Source organism: Condylura cristata, unplaced genomic scaffold (genome assembly GCF_000260355.1).
Source record: "Condylura cristata isolate star-nosed mole 26May11 unplaced genomic scaffold, ConCri1.0 scaffold00003, whole genome shotgun sequence".
Lineage (NCBI taxonomy): Eukaryota > Metazoa > Chordata > Mammalia > Eulipotyphla > Talpidae > Condylura > Condylura cristata.
In genome coordinates, this window is record NW_004567104.1 from 44,478,076 (window position 1) to 44,495,816 (window position 17,741).

Genomic DNA, 17,741 nt, shown 5'->3' on the forward strand with positions numbered 1-17,741 from the left:
CACCTCCGGGGCAAGCGGGAATCAAACTCATGCGGAAGTGGCTTTAGCTTCTCAGTGCTGTGCTTTAACCCGCTGCACCACCAGGGAGGGCCCAAGTACATGATGTTTTGTGTCCTCTCATTAAACTCATGAATTGTGCATTAAATGAATATGTGAATGAATAATAGAGTGAAAGGAATTTAAATCTAGACTTTATAAACATTGTTTTTCAGAGTATGTTTTTAAGTTGGTCATGATCAACCATACTTATTTTTTCTTTTCTCCTCCCCCTCCTTGTATCTACAGACGAAATCTCACAAAACTGTCTCTTATCTTCAGTCACATGCTGGCAGAAATCAAAGCAATCTTTCCAAACGGTCAGTTCCAGGGAGATAACTTTCGAATCACAAAAGCAGATGCTGCTGAATTCTGGAGAAAATTTTTTGGAGACAAGTAAGTAAAAATTATTTTATAGTTTGGACCCATCTTTGAAAGACCTAGATCCATTTGTAGTTTCAGATGGTAGAGAGTAAAATCATGATGTAGTGTTTTGAGAATTCACTTGCTTGTTTTGATTTTCTTTTGTTTAACCAAAAGTATACCTGAATAACTAGCTTTGTGTTACTACAGAGTAAAATCAGTTATATGACATTTATTAAATTAGTATTCATTAAATACTTTGCTCTAAGAAGCAGAGTTGCATAAGGACAACACATCTCTATACAAGAAAGCTCAGAACTTTGATAACTTGGTACACCCACAAGACAAGATAAAAAGACAAAAAGGGGTAGATACTTTATAAATGGTATTATAAGCTTGGTTAAGATCTGAAATTGAGAGAAGATCTTAACACCCCACCCAATTCAGGTTTTCTTTGTTTTATGCAAAAACAGTACACATGTATAGACAAGATGTAGAAATGCAGTTGATGTGGTCACAAAGTAGGATTACACCACAAAAAAAGTAGCTAACTAAAGATGAATCCTGGACACAAACTGGCAATCCTGGTAAATAATAGGAACTGAATGTCTAAAGTCAGCGTGACTATAACTTGCAAAAATCTTTTGGGAATGCCTCAGTAACATGATCGAGAACTAAGCAGCAGGAAGCAGAGGTTCCCCTTTGGTGAGAGAGCACCCTTAAAATTTTCTTGGATCCAGGCAGAAACCTGGCTGGGTATTATGGAGGAATAGTGATGGCCTAGACGTTGATTATTGTTTTCATTCATTACTTCAAAGTCTGTATTCATACATTAACTGATGAAATAAGACATACGAAATGTTTATAAACACTTTTAATGGTCTTGGTCCTCAAATGATGTGAATTAAATATAACATTGGGTTCCCCCCTTTTTTCCCTTACCCAGAGTAATGTTTGTGCCTATAGCTACTGCCATGATTAGAATTTATATACAAAGCAATTCAACTTTAGAGACATAATATTTTTTGGTTTTAGAATATTGAAGCCTTTTCTCTACTTCTCAAATAAAATGCATTCTGAATTATCTCTAGGCATTTAAGGAGGGAATACTGTATTTCCTTTAGCACTAACATTCTTATAGGAATAATAGAATGTTCATATGTCTGTTTACAAATGAGGAGCTAAAAAGTTTCATACTTACTTGAATTAGAATAACAGCCAAAAGTATCTAATTAAATACTTGTGAATGGTAAAAAACAGAAAGTGATTGCCAACTACTGGAAGTAAGAATTGAGAAGATTTCTTGACATTTATAGTTCATATATTAACACTAATGCAAGCAATCTGTAACCTTTATCTTAAAAATTTTAAAAAATCTCTTAAGACAAACTGTGGTATTTCTTTTTTGAAAACTAAAAATAAACTGGTTGTCAGTAGATCAGTAAAAATGGAAAGATTGTTCATACTTTTTTTCTAGAGAGCAGTTTGTTTTTCTGGCACCTTAAGACACAAAATATTATGCATTTGAAACATCTTTATTTCCCTTTATTTATAACCCTAGACAATAAGCGGCTAAAATTTCTGTTCAGCTGCTACTGAGTGAAAATCATTACTAAATATAATTTTAATTAAGTGCTCAGTTTCCCAACTCCTGTATCTTTGTCTCCTACCTTTGCTTATTTGAGAAGCTGATTAATTCATCTTTAACATTTTTATTTTAAGGATGAGGACCAAATATAAAGCTCCCTTTGGAACTCAGACATATTTCAATAGTCATCAAATTAATGATTCTTTTATTAGATCACTGGAAACACCAGCTTTATATTTCCAGTGGGGTTTCACCCTACAGTTCCACAATATTTTATTGAATGAATGAAAAAAAAATGAATGATAGTCTTTAATACATTTATATTTCTTGTGCTTTTAATACTAATTTTTATTTTCATAATTTATTTGTCACATGGAAGCACCCTGTCACCTCTTTTGCTTCATGTTAATGCTTAATTAATGGTGAAAATGCTTTCATTTGACCTAACCCCTGCCTTTGAACTTGAAAATGGTGTTATTTCCAAAAATAAAACTATTGAGAGGTTAGTTCAAAAAAGCAGTCAAACAGATTATGGTTTTCATGAAGAGACTTTTACTTTGAGCATTATTACTATTTACTCCAAGAGATACCAATCACAAGAACAATATTGAGTTAAAACTGGGGCGGGGCTGGGGCAGGGGCAGTTATTGTACACAGGACTTTGTAACACTCCTAAAGGCAATTTGAGGCGTCAGGCATCATAAAAAACAGGCAGCAGACAAAAGTATTTAGTTGTTTCATATGCTATGTTTCATTGCTGTACTTCTCAACCTACTTTAAGTTGTGGCAGTGGCCATGTTGCTGTTCAAGACCAGTGCCAGACTCCCACTGGGACCAGTAAGCCCCCCTGTGCCACAGTATACTGGTTAGATTTCTAGGCAGATCCCTTGATGATCTTAATACTTGAGTTCTGTTTTTGCCTTTAGACTGTTGACCAGACTGTTAGAAATATGTAGGAAAAAGGAAGTAAACTTGAGTATGTGTGTGTGTGTATATATGTATGTGTATATATATACATATATGTGTGTGCATATATATACACACATACATACACAAAAGTAAATTTCAGCAAAGAATTTTCACACACTGGATTAGTAGTTTATAATCCAGAAATAGTAAGCCAGAGGCTCAAGTAAGGTATCTCTAGCTGTTAAAAAAATATCCATTAATATGATTGGATCTGGGTTACAGTTGTTTTCTAAGCATATCGCATAGCAGTGCCCATGACTAGTGCTGAGCATTCTTGACATCGAGATGCTTTAGACATGAATGTCCAGCCAAATTATAATTCAGAAGAATAATGGAATCAAACTCCCTGAATCTTTTTATGCATCTTCTCTGTCCCATCCTGACTTTATATCAGGTTTCTAGTCTTTAATTTCAAATTTATGTTTGAATTGTTCCCTGGGTTACCCCAACAGCCTCTGATTGGTCCACTTGTCTTCAGTAGCTACTGGTGTACTCTCTAAAAAGCAGAACTAATGACTCAGTGTTTTGCCTGAAGTGCTTCAATTACTAGTTATTGATTGTGGGATGAAATCTAAAAATTTTATTAACACAACAAACTTTAGGAACTGCTTTGCAAGTTTCATCTTGTATTCAGCTCTTCCTCAAAGAATAAGCCATTCAGCACCCTACTTAAGCCCTGACATGCTTTTTTTTAATGCCTCCGAGTCCTCCTCTCCCTATCTCGTACCTTTATTGTGGTCTCCCATGTCCTACCTAGTGTTCTACTTCAGGAGCTTCCCTTGACTACCCTCATCCGAAGTGGGTGTCCCTACTCTGTGCTTCCAGGAACTTGTGCTCACATCTGTCCCACTAGACTGCCTTAAACAGCTAGCATGTTTGCAGTGCATTTTCTGCTAGACTGGACAGGTTCCTTGAAGTTAGGAATCATGGCAAACTAATTTTTGTTTTTCAGAACCAGGCACACATTTCCTGGAATGTGTCAACACTAATACATGGTAACCAACTCTCTGAATAATTGGATAGGTGCATGATGTCCTCTGCTTAAAATTTTTAAATGATTTTATTATCTCTAGATTGTTTTATTGTCATCAATTCCTGCAGGTTCACTCCTGCACTTTCTTACCCTCACTCTTCTGCCATCCCAGAATTGTGACACTCTTCAAATCTAAGAAGTTAGGTTTTCTGGGTTCTCTGACTAATAACCACCACCCCATATGTCTACTTGTAGTTATTCCATGCTTCTTTTCCTGTTCTCTTAGATACACTTAAGTTATTGACTGCAAATTTACTATGTGGATCTTTACTGATTTACTAAGAAGCTCCTTAACTCTTTCATTTTTCTGTGTCTCTGTTCAATCAAAATTTCCACTTAATGATTTTTATTATTTCTAGTACAAAAGTTCCTGTTAATCCCCTAATGCTCATTTCCCTACATCATTGTCATCATCATCATCATCGTCTTAAATAGTTTCAGCAAGAGTTGAGAGAATTTTGTTTTCAAAGATTATGTTGTCTAGCTACCTGACTTTCCATTAGACTGTGTGCTCCATGCCATCAGAATTTACCTATTTGTAATGCATAGTAGTGTTTTTATATCCTGTAGTAGTTCAACAGTGTTTTATATTTAGACTTCAGACTGTTGCTGACTCAGTTCAGATAAGCTGAAAATGAGATCTACTTGTGGCCCCTGTGCATGTGTGAGGTGGGGACAGAGCTTGTGTGTTTAATAGGGAGGCGACGTGCTTGGGGTAGACATGTGGGTGGGACATTTGTGTTCAGGTTCTGACTAAGACACTTAGTAGCTTTGTCACTTAAGGCAAGTTATTTAGTTTATTCATCGGTGAAATATGTGTAATGACGATAAATACAACCTGAGGTTGTTGCAAAGGTTAATAATTAAAATCAACTGTGTCTGATGTGCACACAACAGCAAGACTCTTGTAGCGTGTTTAACCAATTTAAATCCTTAACCTTGATAGTAGACCTGTGAGTATATTTATTATTAAATCACAAATACTTAATTTTCTACTTTGTATGATGTGGGTACTACAGTCCATAGAAACCTAAAAACAAAACAAAAATTTAAAGTTTTCCAAAGTATGTAAATCTGTGTAAAAGTAGGGGAGAATGCCAAAACTGTCCTGCTTACCATGGGGAATAAAAGATCCATTTATAGCTCAGTTCATTGCTTCTACCTTTGATTTCCTGGGGAAGTGGTATGGAGCCTCTTTGGTTTCCTGTATTCTCCTTTCACTTTTAGTAAGAAACAAGGGACAATGGGTTAATTATCATTCCAGTGAACTAGATATGCTTACTTAATAACTAGATCAGCTTTGCTTTTAGTCAAATAAAATGTAACTTATTCATATTTAACTAAAGAAAGGGGTAGACAGTAGAAATGAAGAACTTTACAAGGGAACTGCAGCAGGAGTTCTAGAGAAAAAGAACTGAAATAGACCTCAAGCAATCACTGCTTAACACTTAGTAGGCTCCTAGAACTGTCTTTTAAAAAAAATAGAAATATTTTTATATCTTTCAGGAAAATAATCATAAGACTGTTTTTTGCTTTATTTTATTTTTAGCTAATTCAAAAAGTTCCTAGACATAGAAGCAAAGAAAAAGGCAAATTATAATTTTTGACTGTTAAGCAGTAGGCATTACTTAGGGAAGCCAGTACATAAAGATTCAGATCCATCAGGAAAATGTCCAAGGAGTAATCCAGTGGTAACCTGTTTACTAGAATAGTCAGAGGAGAGACATGGCCCTGTGGAGTAGCTGGTGTTTTGTGTGTGTTGTACATAGGTTACTTAGGAGCTTAGTAGCTCATTCAGTGGATTACACTATTAGGGGGTTTGAACTGTCATTTGTCACTGTAGTTCCAAAGAAAGGTACAGGGTAACTTCAAGGTTTTTTTCTCTCAAGCCCTCTATCTCTCAAGCCTTCTATCTCCAAGAAATCAACACAACTTAGGGTCTGGTTCTTATTCTTGAAACCTGCTTTCATTCAAACCAAGGTTATGATTAGAGTATGGATGCAATTTATGTAAGTTTACAAACAGCTCTCTAATCCCTAGTAATGATCTCATTAACTTACAGTGATTAATGCTACCTTCAGAGGGTGCTTTCTGCCAGTAAATTTTATGCCGTGCCATATCATATCCAGAACATTTTCTTAAAGTTAATATGGAATCTAAGAAAGGGTGATGGATTCGGCTCCCTACTGAGAACCAAATTGTTATTCTTGCACATGGACTATACTTTGAGAGCTCTGCCAATTCCTGATCCTTGGACTCTGTCTTCATGCAGAGTTGTACCTTGAAAACTCTGTTCAGATTCCAGAGAACATTGGAAACATGGAGACAAGTAGATAGGTTTTAAGTTGGAAAGTGCTCACATTTGTATTTTAGGTGGGTCACTGTTGCTGCAGTATGGACAGTGAAGTTGAGCAGTGGTTTTCAAACCCACTCAGTTATGTACCTATCATTAAATTATTGCTAAGTGTTTTTGAGCATATTCTGTCTGGCTATGTACATACACATAAAATACATGTGTATTCTCACAGAGATGGTACTATTATAGTACTAATGCAGAACATATAAATATGTTCATATAAAATTTAAGAAATTATAGAAAAATGCAAGTAGAATTTGAGAACTTTTTATCATTAAAAAGACCATGTTGTATACCTCTGGGGTCTGTGATTGTACCCTTCCCCCAGTTACACTTCAGAAACTGATAAAGATTTAAGTAGATGGCTATTGTAGAAAAGTGACTACAGTAATAACAATGTACTTACATTTTTAAAAAATGTATATTAACTTGAGAATAGGAAGATAAAATTAACAATCATACTTGATTATTAAGACACATGATGTGAAAGAGTTAAATGTGATGTCTCAATTTCTCAATTCACCAACTGGATGCCATTTATTTGAAAAAAAAAGAGATTTGAAACTAAGTTTGGCTTGGCATATATTCAGTGTTATGCATAGACAATTCATGTAACTACTAAATCTTCTAAACATCCGTGAGCTGTGGAAAGTCTAAAGAATATTGAAAGACATTTTAAAATCTCCAGTACATTTAATAAAATTTTCAGGTTGACAACATGCAGAGCATTTTCTTTCACCTAATGCTGTATTTATAGTTTTTAAAAATGAGTTGGTAACTTTTAAATGATGCTGATTTTACCCAAATACGTTATATTGAATTCTTTCTATGGGGGGAAATGGAAGATACGCAACTCTAGATCTGAATTCTGATAAAGCAAGACTTGGCTTGACCTGCTTGCCGGCTGCCTTTCTCAAAAGTGTTTTACCACATTTCACGCTAATATTTCCTTGGGCCTTGTTATTCACTTGTGTTATCTGCCTGCTCCCCAGATAACTGCATTTATAATCACTGAAAGCTTTAGAAAACCGCTATATAGCAGTTGGTGCTAATCATGAAGAAGGTATGAGGAGGATGAATCCTTAAATTCAGATGGCATATACACAGAGGACATTTAAGGAAATGGGGACGTCTGGAAAGTGGGAGAAAAGACTTGGCGATGTGGTAGCATAGATGCTAAAGGAGGGTAGTATTTTAAAGGCGGAGAGTGATACAATCATGAGGAATTTACAACCTAATTTTCCCCTCTTTGAATTCTGAAGTCAGCTTTATTACCAAACCACACGTTATACTGATATATGTGTTGCTTTTCAAGTGTGTTCTGAGTAGGTGTGTTGGCTATTGAATGTGCACTGAATAGGTGTGTTGAATTTTGCAATGCAGTAAGTTAATGTGTCTGACTCTCTACTGAGACTGTCGATGTGTCACAGCCAGCCACATTGGGACCTAGAGTCTAAAGAAAATCTCCCCTTATTTTGTAATTTCTAATATCCTAAGGCTAAAATTATATAAAATTATTATTCCCTGAAGTCCAGCCCATTCATGCCCAATTTTTGACTATTTATTTTACTTCCCCATCTTGAGAAGTCATTAACATTTTTTCTTTTTTGTTCTGCTTTGCAAAATAAGGAGGATATATTTATCATTGATCCATTCACTTATATCATTAGTATTTCCTGAAGAATTGAGTGTAAGTCAATTTCTGAAATTATCATAAACTATTATCAGATGTCATTTTAAAAGCTGTTCTGCATGGGACCCTCTTAAAAACATGTACTCTCCTTCATGTCTCTCCATTTCTTAGATCTAGTTAGCTGATAGGTTGTTTTTTTTTTTTTAAATATTTATTTATTTATTTGTACAGAACTGGGGTACAGGCCAGAGATGCAGAGGGTGAGAGGATTCACAGAGACAGAGTGGGGAGCAGAACAGGCAGATCGACGAAGCACACTGCTGAGGGGAGCAGCGGGTGGGTCAGGAGAGGTCTGCCACACCATGTGGTCACCTCCGGGGCAGGGGGGAATCGAACTCATGCGGAAGTGGCTTTAGCTTCTCAGTGCAGTGCTTTAACTCGCTGCGCCACCAGGGAGGGCCAGCTGATAGGTTTTTAATTAAAATTCATTAAAACAGAATTTTTAAGCCACTCAGATATTCTGTTTCTCAGAATTCCTAATTCTGTTCATTTTCAGTTTCCATACAGGTAAATGTAAAGCCCAACACTTATGAGCATGTTTAATGATTCATTTCCAATGTGAGTTTTTTTTTTAAACTAATTTAAAATAAAATTGCATCTATATAAAGCCATTCCATATGAAAATATTCAGAGATAAATTGTCTTATAAAGCATTTGACATAAGTCTGGATTCAAAAAGGTCCTCTTTAATCTCTCTGAACATTTGTTCTTTGCTAGTTGTTTCTCATCAGTAAGTAAAGAGTTTCTCCTTTTGAAGCAAAAGCAGGTATACTGGGGTTTACAGTTTGGTAAGACAGAGGTGATCTTTCCAGATTGAAGGACAGGTGTGCTTATCAATAGTTACAAAATTTTGGGTTCCTAAGACCTAGGTTTTGGCACAATTACAAAACTCACTGTGAGTGCAGCTGCAACTTCTTTGCAGTATCCATTTGCAATGGAGTACAAGAAGCAAGTGCTTTCAAGAAAATACTGATCCTCCTTCTGCTGACCTAGAAACCCTGCATCTTCTCCCAGTATCCATGATTTGTGGTAGACAAACTAGTTAGCATGCAAATACGATTGGATCTTAATATTCATCTAGCCTTTGGTACCACTGCTGGTAGAGGGATTCTTGTGATTCAGTAGCAAGTTTAAATAAATCTGTTAGGATCAACAGGTCAAAATTTATATTTATTGCTAGATTGCTAATGGTTCTATTACTCTCTGAATGTTGATTATCAGTAGGAAACAACAACTGTTTTCCTTACATCTTTGTTTTAGCTTTGTTCTGCAATCATCAGGAGTATTTCCTAGTAAAAGAAGTTTGGAGGAAAACTAATTATATATAGGAATATGTATATAGTTTATCCAGTGAGGTTTAGAAGTGTCATGGAAGTTTTCTATTCTTTTGCCTCAGTTCAACTTACATATTTAGCAGAGTTCTTCCATTATTTAATATATAGAGAGATTTGTAAAGAATTTTAAGTTGCTTTACAGCATTCTAGGTGACTCAGAGGCATAGGATCACAGCCCTTCGCATATGTTTCATACCACACTCCCTCACCAGGGCATCCATAGCCCTTCACCATAGTCCTCAGGCCCCTGCACACTTTGTTTTCCTCCTTCCTTTCTTCCCTCTTCCCCTCTGGTAACCTTAATGAGACAGAGGTTTTTCATTTGCTGTTGGTTGATTTTGTTTTATTTGTTTATTTCTTTCTATTCCACATATAAGTGAAACCATGGGATATTTTTTCTTAGTATACCCCTTCCAGCTCCATCCATGTTGTTGCAAATGGCAAGAGTTCATCATTTTTTAAGTCACTGGATAGCATTTTGTATTTTCCTTGTGATACAGGCCCTTAATTCTTAAGGGAAGATCATTTAAAAGTCTTATTGACAATCTTCTGTGTAAGACTTCAGAATTTTAAGTATAAAAATTCCTAATGTTGTTTAATCTGACCTCAGCATATCAGACATTTTGTCATGATTTATGAAGTATTGGCTCTTATGCATTATGAACCCATCGAGTTTTCCTGAATATAGAAAGAACAACTACACTGGAAAGAAAAAAAGTGTATGTCCATTGTTGAAAGATCAGAATCTTCTGCTTTATGGCCAGTGTCTACTAACTGAAAAAAATTAAATGGTATTTTGACATTTTTATTGTGTCCAGTTTCTTTCCCCATTGTTTTCTACCACTAAGCTTTATTTTCAAGACCAGTCAATCAAGTGAAAATCTATTTATATTAACTCACGGCTTCAGTAAATTTATTGGTTATTATATTAAAATATTAGGTTGTGAGGCCAGATGTTAAAAAACCTTAAGCATCAATGAAGTTATTGAGTAAATTAGTAGTAATGCTAAGGAGGCAATTTTCCTTACTTCTCTGTACTCAGAAATATTTGATTCTAGATTTTTCACAATGTAAAGATATACTTATCCTTTATACAGAGAAATGATGCCTGTTTATGTTACAGGAAAAGTGTTGTGAACCTTTGTACAAAACAAAATCTGTGACAAGTACTCAGTGTGTCTTTATGAGATCCAGAAATTTTCACTTATGAGGAAAAGTGCTTACATCTAATAACTTTGGTAACCATGGCTACCATTCTATCCATGATGAGTTGTGAGATGATTATTTGACCAAAGTGATTTTGATGTGCCCTTTCTGTGGGTTGCTGGAAAAATTTTTTTTTCCTTAAGGGAATAAAAACAAGAACAATAACATGATAATCAATTTCCATAATATCCATATCCTTTAACAAGTCATTGCACAGAAGATTTGATTATTGAATAACTATAAAATATCAACAGACTTAAATCACAATACTGTGTAAAGTTTCATCCATAATAGAAATCAAAATGTATCCAGTGTAAATAATTCTCATCAAGCTAGTACTCACCTCAAAGCAATTGAGTCTAAACGCATTTGCTAATAAAATGAATTTTCAGAAAAAAATTCAGATGAAAGTAAAAACAGGAATGGTTATAAAGCATTTTCATTTGATTAGTGCTAAGATGTGACATTTTATGTAAGAACCACGATTGATTTTAAACAGTTACCATAATGGCAACAAAGATTAAAGACCAAATTACAAATAAGTTGATTTTCTTTTCTTTTATTATTATTTTTTTATATGTCAAGCATTCTGTCAGGACCCACACTTTTCTTTTTTTATCTTAGATTTTAAAATTTTTAAACATTAATGTGAAGTATAATGTACATAGATAAACATGCATATCATGAAGGTAGCATGATGAATTTTCATAAAGCGACCATAGCCGTTAATGTCACCTAAAGAGGGTAATAATAAATGACTTACAGTTTAAGAACTCTTCAGCAAGTGTCTTGCAGTCACTGCTTGCTTTCAGGCCTCATGAATGATGTATAGTTGAAATCATACAGTTATTACTCTGCAAGTGTAAAGGAAGCCAGATTTTTTTAAATTATATTTAGGAAATTCATTCCAGTTCTTACATGTAACAGTCCTTTAGTTATTCTCCTTACACTATTGTATGGCTGGGCCATAGTATACCTATTCATTCTTTTTGTGGACTTTGGGGTTCCTCCTCCTATGGAGCAGTATTGACACCACCTGCTCTGAACCTGTTTTTATTTTTAAAAGCATGCATTCATTTCTATTAGATGTTGATTTAAGAATAAAATTGCCAACTTCTAATTTATGTGTAATTTTAGCGTTTGTTGCTTTTAGGAGCTAGCCATTATGGTTTACAAGTTTAATCATTGCAGAGCATTGCCGAAAGTTTCCTGTTGCTTCATATCCTCCCCAACACTTTATGATATTTCTTTTTTAAACCTTTTCTGGGGTAGACTGAAGTTTGTGTTTTTAATTCATGTTCCCCTGACTAATGAAATTGAACCACCTCTGTGTATATTGAGCATTTTGATTTAATTTTTTTATGTATAAAAATCATCTCTCCAAGTTTTGAGTAGTAATTTAATTTTAACAGGATTTCTATATTATATACATCATTTGTACATTTAATGTTTCTTCCAATGTATGCCTTTCTTTTTCACTCCCTTGTATTTTCCCATGGACTCAGCTTTTAATTCTTCTTTTCCTAATCCTTTGAGGTCCTGTTTAAGTTTTGCCTACTCCAGTATCATGTAAATATTCTTAATTTCTTCTAGAAAATTTTGTTTCATCTTTCTTACTCGTGAAGTTTCATCTAAAGTAGATTAGGGGTTCTTCCTCCTATGGAGCAATATTGACATCAGCTGCTCTGAATCTACTTTTACTTTTAATTTTTTTTCCATTTATCAGTTTGCCCTTGAAACACTTAAAACATTATTCATTACCACTACTGTTTACATATAATTGAAACAACTACCCAGTGTCTACATTTGTTTGCATTTGCTGCAAACGTTTCTGGTTTGTTTCATTTAGCTGTTTGTCTGCCTTTGTGCCAATACCAAATTCTCTTAATTAATGAAAAGAGAAATTGTGTCTGTGTTCTCATGAGGATTGGCTTGATATTCTTTGCTCTTGGCATTTTCTTTAAAAAGTATAGAATTATCAATTTTTACTATAAAATTGCCTCCTGAAAGTTTATACTGAGGTTGTATTAAATATGACACTGAGGGCCCTCCCTGGTGGCACAGCTGGTTAAAGCACAGCACTAAGAAGCTAAAGCCACTTCAACATGAGTTCGATCCCCACCCCAGAGGTGACCTATATGGTACAGTAGACCTCTCTTGACCCGCTCGCTGCTCCGCTCAGCAGTGTACTTCATCAATCTGCCTGTTCTACTCCCCACTCTGTCTCTGGTGAAGCCTGTACCCCAGTTCTGTATGCATAAATAAATAAATCTTTAAAAAAAAATGACACTCAGTTGGCTCAGTTGGGGAGACTGACAGCATTATGTCTACCAATCCATGATAATATTAAGCCCTCAGGTGTTTTATGTTTTGTAATTGTGTTTATGTATTTCTATCGTGGTTTTGTTCATCTTTTCTTAGCTTTAATGCTATTTGTTATATTTTCATGTGCTGTTATAAAAGGTCAAGTTTTAAAAATTTTTAAATTAAATATAATTTACAGAAATACAACTGATTTTTTTAAATTTATAGGCCTTATTTCAGAAATCATACTACATTCTCATTGTTTGCAAATTATTTTGTATTTTCTACATATAAAACCATATTGTAGGCAAGCACTAATTTGTGTTCTGTAATTACATATTTTAAAACATTTACTGCCTTTTTTTCCTTTAAAAGTTGAAACAGAATGGAAATATGAAAAAGAATGAGCCCTAATCCTACCACAAACCACTTATAAGTTAAAATTTGTACCTCGCTCCAGTCATTCCAAATAGTCATTAGCATTAGGTCATGGAGGATATATATGGGCCAATTTTTCAAAAGCTATTCTTATTTAATATCCCATGAGCACCTTTCTATGATAGGTACTTTCCACACAAAAGTCATTGTAAACTATTCTAATCTATGGCTGTAGCATGTCCTATTACTATTATTAGACATGTTTTTAGTTTTCTGCTATTAACATCACTGTATTGAAGTAACTAGCACATGAATCTTTGCAATCTGTATTATTTTGGACATTTTTTTCTTAGGTGGAAATCCCTAAAAATAGGCTTTCTAGGTCAAAATGTATAGCCTTTGAAACTTGCTAGCAAATTATCTTCTAGAAATGCTGTATAAATAGTGATCATTCACACCAGAAATAATAAAAATTCACATTTCCAAATGCCTTTGTTGGAACTTCTTTATTACATGGAATTTTTATAAGTTAAAAAGAATCTATAGCTTTATATGAACTTGTGGCTTCATAAAAATGATTTGTCTTTTTTTTTAGGATCAATTTTTTAACACTTTGTTGTCCATCCCTTTTACTTTTGTCTTAAAAACGATAGGATTTTCACATTAGAATACCTCATATTGTCTTCTATTTTCACAAAGATGGAAACAAACCTGGTTGATTGATGGTCTGCTCACATCTTTTATGGGTTTGTTTCCTTGAATCTGTTTCAACCTGTTTTCTCTGAAAAGACACTCTGATTTTAGTCTTACAAAGAAAGTGTTGGTTTTATGAGTGTTTGTCTTCCCAGTGGACAGACCATGGGGCACTATCTTAAAGCAGAATTATAATGTGACCTTACTTATGTCTCCTGATGTTTTATGAACAGACTTTTGTATGGACATCACTTTTTTTTCAGTTATCAAAAGACTTCTGTAAGTAAGCCAGTTGTAGCAAGGTTGAAACTTCTAGATTCATCCTCCATGAAATACTCCCCTTGCATTCCTGAGGCACAGTTTAATTTTAGTTGCCTCCACCCTTATTTGTCTTAAGCAAAGGTAAACAAGATACCTGTTCTCATGATTTCTGGCCCATAGAGGTCCCATGGCATATGCATTTTTTTTAGATAGCCTTAGTACTAGATCAACAAGGACATTTGTCAATTTTAATAATACTACTCTTAGTTTATAATACATGCCAGGGACACTTTCTGTGGCACTTTTCCATGATTTCTCATATAGCACAGCATGGTTTATTTTTCAAGACTTTCCACTTAAATTAGATGGTGACTCAATTTATTTCTGTTCTATGCTACCTACAATGTCTGGCACATGTATGGTCTTTCATGGAGAATCCACTTGGCCTCTTTAAGCCAGTTAGCCTGTCTTTACCATGAGCATAAATATTACTTTCCTCATAGTGTTACAGTGAAAAAGCTAGTTAATAGATATAAAGCACTTGGTGACTGGCAAGTAGTAAACCATTACTATAATGGGAATCTAAACATCTTGAAATCATATTGTTATCACAAGTGCCTGGCTATCCACTGGTTCTGTATTCCACTCTTTGAGGATTGACAATTACTTTGTGCCTTTTTTTCCCCCCCAGATTTTAAGGGTAATTCAACTTATAATTGAAGTGATTGATATTGTAAGTGATAAAAATGACGTATTAAAATATTTCTGGATTGGTTAAAACCTTGAGTGTCTTTATGTTCTCTTTGACTTTTCCTAGGTCTTTTTGCTAGTACACTGAAGTTCCTACATATATGTAAAACAGATTGCACACGTTTTTTTTTGTTTTGTTTTGTTTTTTTTTCACTTGCTCATCTCCAGAAGAGGTTGTAGAAACCACCACTCTGTCTTGGTTCCACAGTTTAATTAAAGGTGTGAGAAATGGTAATTCTGTCTTCTCCTCCCGTGCTTCACCCACCCCCTACTACCTCTTATTTATGTCAGGAAAGATATAATAGCAAGTTGAAATACTTTTTGGAACATTTAGATTCTTAATGTGACAGTTGTAAGACAACTTGTTACTATGATTAAAGAAATATGTCTGATTTTCGATTTTAACTCCCCCCCCCCATTCGCCCCAACCCCGACTTCCTTCCCACCTTGGAATGTTTGGCACAGCTAATCAAAGAAAGGGTATCTGTTGTACAAAGTTTTTACATATAAGTTAACCAAATAATATTCTTATTTGCTATTACTACCCCTAATGAAGGTTCCATGAAAGCTTGTTTGTGTCAGGTTTACCACAAGTGAATTGTGTGAGGAACTCTGATCCATAAAAGCACCATGGAAATGGAGTTTTCCTTTTGCAAAATGTTTGCCTACTGTGCTATATAACACAACAATTAATGATTGTATTTTATTTTTATTTTAAAAATTGTTAGTTTTTTTCTTGCATTACTGTAATCCATAGAGTTCTCCTACCCCCTCATCACACATGAACCATCACTATATTCCCTTGTATTCTTTCTTCCCCTGTTTTGTCCCCTCCCTCCACCTTTGTTGTATGCCTTTGTTGTCTGGTCAGCTTGCTAGCTTTGACATTGTCTTAAACTTTCTGCTTGGTTTCTCTATAATTTACATGAGTGAGACCACCCAGTAGTTATCTTTTTCCTTGTGACCAATTTCAGCTAGCATAATTCCTTCTAGTTCCTTCCATGTTGTCACAAATGGCTTGAGTTTGTCTATTTGATTGCTGAGTAACATTCCATTGTATAAATATACCGTAGCTTTTTGATTCATTCATCTGTTTTAGGGGATTTAGGTTGTTTCCAAATCTTGGCAACTGTGAATAGTGCTTCAATAAACATAGGATTGCAGGTTTCTTTTTATAGTAGTGCATTTTTGTCACTTGGGTATATTCCTCAGAGTGGAATTGCTGGGTCATAAGCAAGCTCTACTTTAGTGTTCTGAGTAACCTCCACACAGCTTTCCATAGTGGCTGGACCAGTTTACATTCCCAGCAGCAGTATAGGAGGGTTCCTTTATCTCCTTGTGTTCTTCAGAGTTTGTTAAAAGACAACAATTTTAAAGTTTGTGAGTTTTTATAATTTTCTCTGGAAAATTGTAGGTGTTTAAAGGAACCGTTATCTACATGTACCTTAAATATTTGAACAAGTCTAATTTTTTGCTTGTTTTATGTTAATATAGCATGAAGGTATCTTATCTGGCCAATTTATTTACTTTCTATACTTTTTATACAAGACATGTTTCTCTTTACATTTTCATACAGAGAAAAACATACCATTTTTAAGTCAGTAACTCAGTATAATTTTTTTTTTTAACATTGGATATGACAGGTCATATCCCTTCTATGTGTTGAATATTTGAAACTGATTTGGAAAAGAAAAATGCACTTATTAACTACTTTCACAGAAACTGTAATGAAACTTAACATAGCTTGCAAATTTATAGTTCACCATAAATTAATAGCTTTCTAATACTATCGAAAGTTATCCTTGTTCTTTTTAAACAGCGACACTCTGTTAACCTTAATCAGAGCCTGACGTATGTTTCTTCTAAATGACTTCTGATGTGGTTCTCTTTGGTTCTCTGTGGTTTCCTGTTTTTTTCAAACATAGAGAAAAACCTTTGATCTATTCAGTCTCACATTTTTTTCTTCTAATGGTATATCAAACCTAAAATTTCTCATAAATATAACATTGTTTTATAAACCTGTCTATTCATTTATTCATCTTGCCACAAACCATTCCTCTGGAATTCTTCCAGCCCTTGTGCTCGATCAAGTAGCACTTCCTTGAGTATCTCGCCCCCACCTCGTATTCTTCAGCATTATACATCTTATTTCTACACTGAAAGTGCTTCCTTATAGAACTCAGATAGTATCTTTTAGTAGTACCAAACCATTGTGTTTCTCCCCAGTGCCTCACCATAGCAATTAATAGATACAGTAGACCAGTTCTCAAAGTGGTATCTCCAGACCGGCAGCATCACTGCCACCTGGTATGCAAACCTAAACTTGCTTGTAAAGATAGAATTGTACTTTAAGCCTGTTATGTTAGCTCTGTAAATTCGTGGGTCCCTCCCCAGCCAGATTCAATCAGGATGTCTTGCATTTTGAATCAGCAACATTTGTTGCTGATTCTCAAATTTGACAATTGCAATAAGTATGAAAGGTGTACATTTATCTCGATGCTTCTTTGAGAGATCTTATATAGAATGGGGCCAAGCCAAATTTAGTCTATTCCACCTTAGCCTTTTACTTCTCATACTTGTAAAGAAAATCCAAAGTTTGAAAAACTTGCAGTTTTAGACAGGATGTATAGCTTTATGTTAATCTATTCTGAAAACCATAGCTTAAAATTTTAAAATTATGAATGACTTCTTCCACTCATTCCCTTGGCATTCCAAAAAGAGGAGAATTGAGAATGTACGAGTTTTATTCTTGATGAGGTAGAAGTGGATAAATGTTG

At 34.7% G+C, this 17,741-nt stretch overlaps 1 protein-coding gene across 2 annotated transcripts in view; it reads left to right on the forward strand.

Annotated features, from left to right (window-relative positions):
* The window catches only part of CBLB (Cbl proto-oncogene B, E3 ubiquitin protein ligase), a 178,436-nt gene that overhangs the window by 87,272 nt on the left and 73,423 nt on the right, over window positions 1-17,741 (forward strand). For both annotated transcript variants that reach the window (XM_004675235.2, XM_012733931.1), the window contains exon 4: window positions 286-432. In XM_004675235.2, the coding sequence (XP_004675292.1) occupies window positions 286-432 (147 nt within the window). The remainder of the gene's footprint in view (window positions 1-285; window positions 433-17,741) is intronic.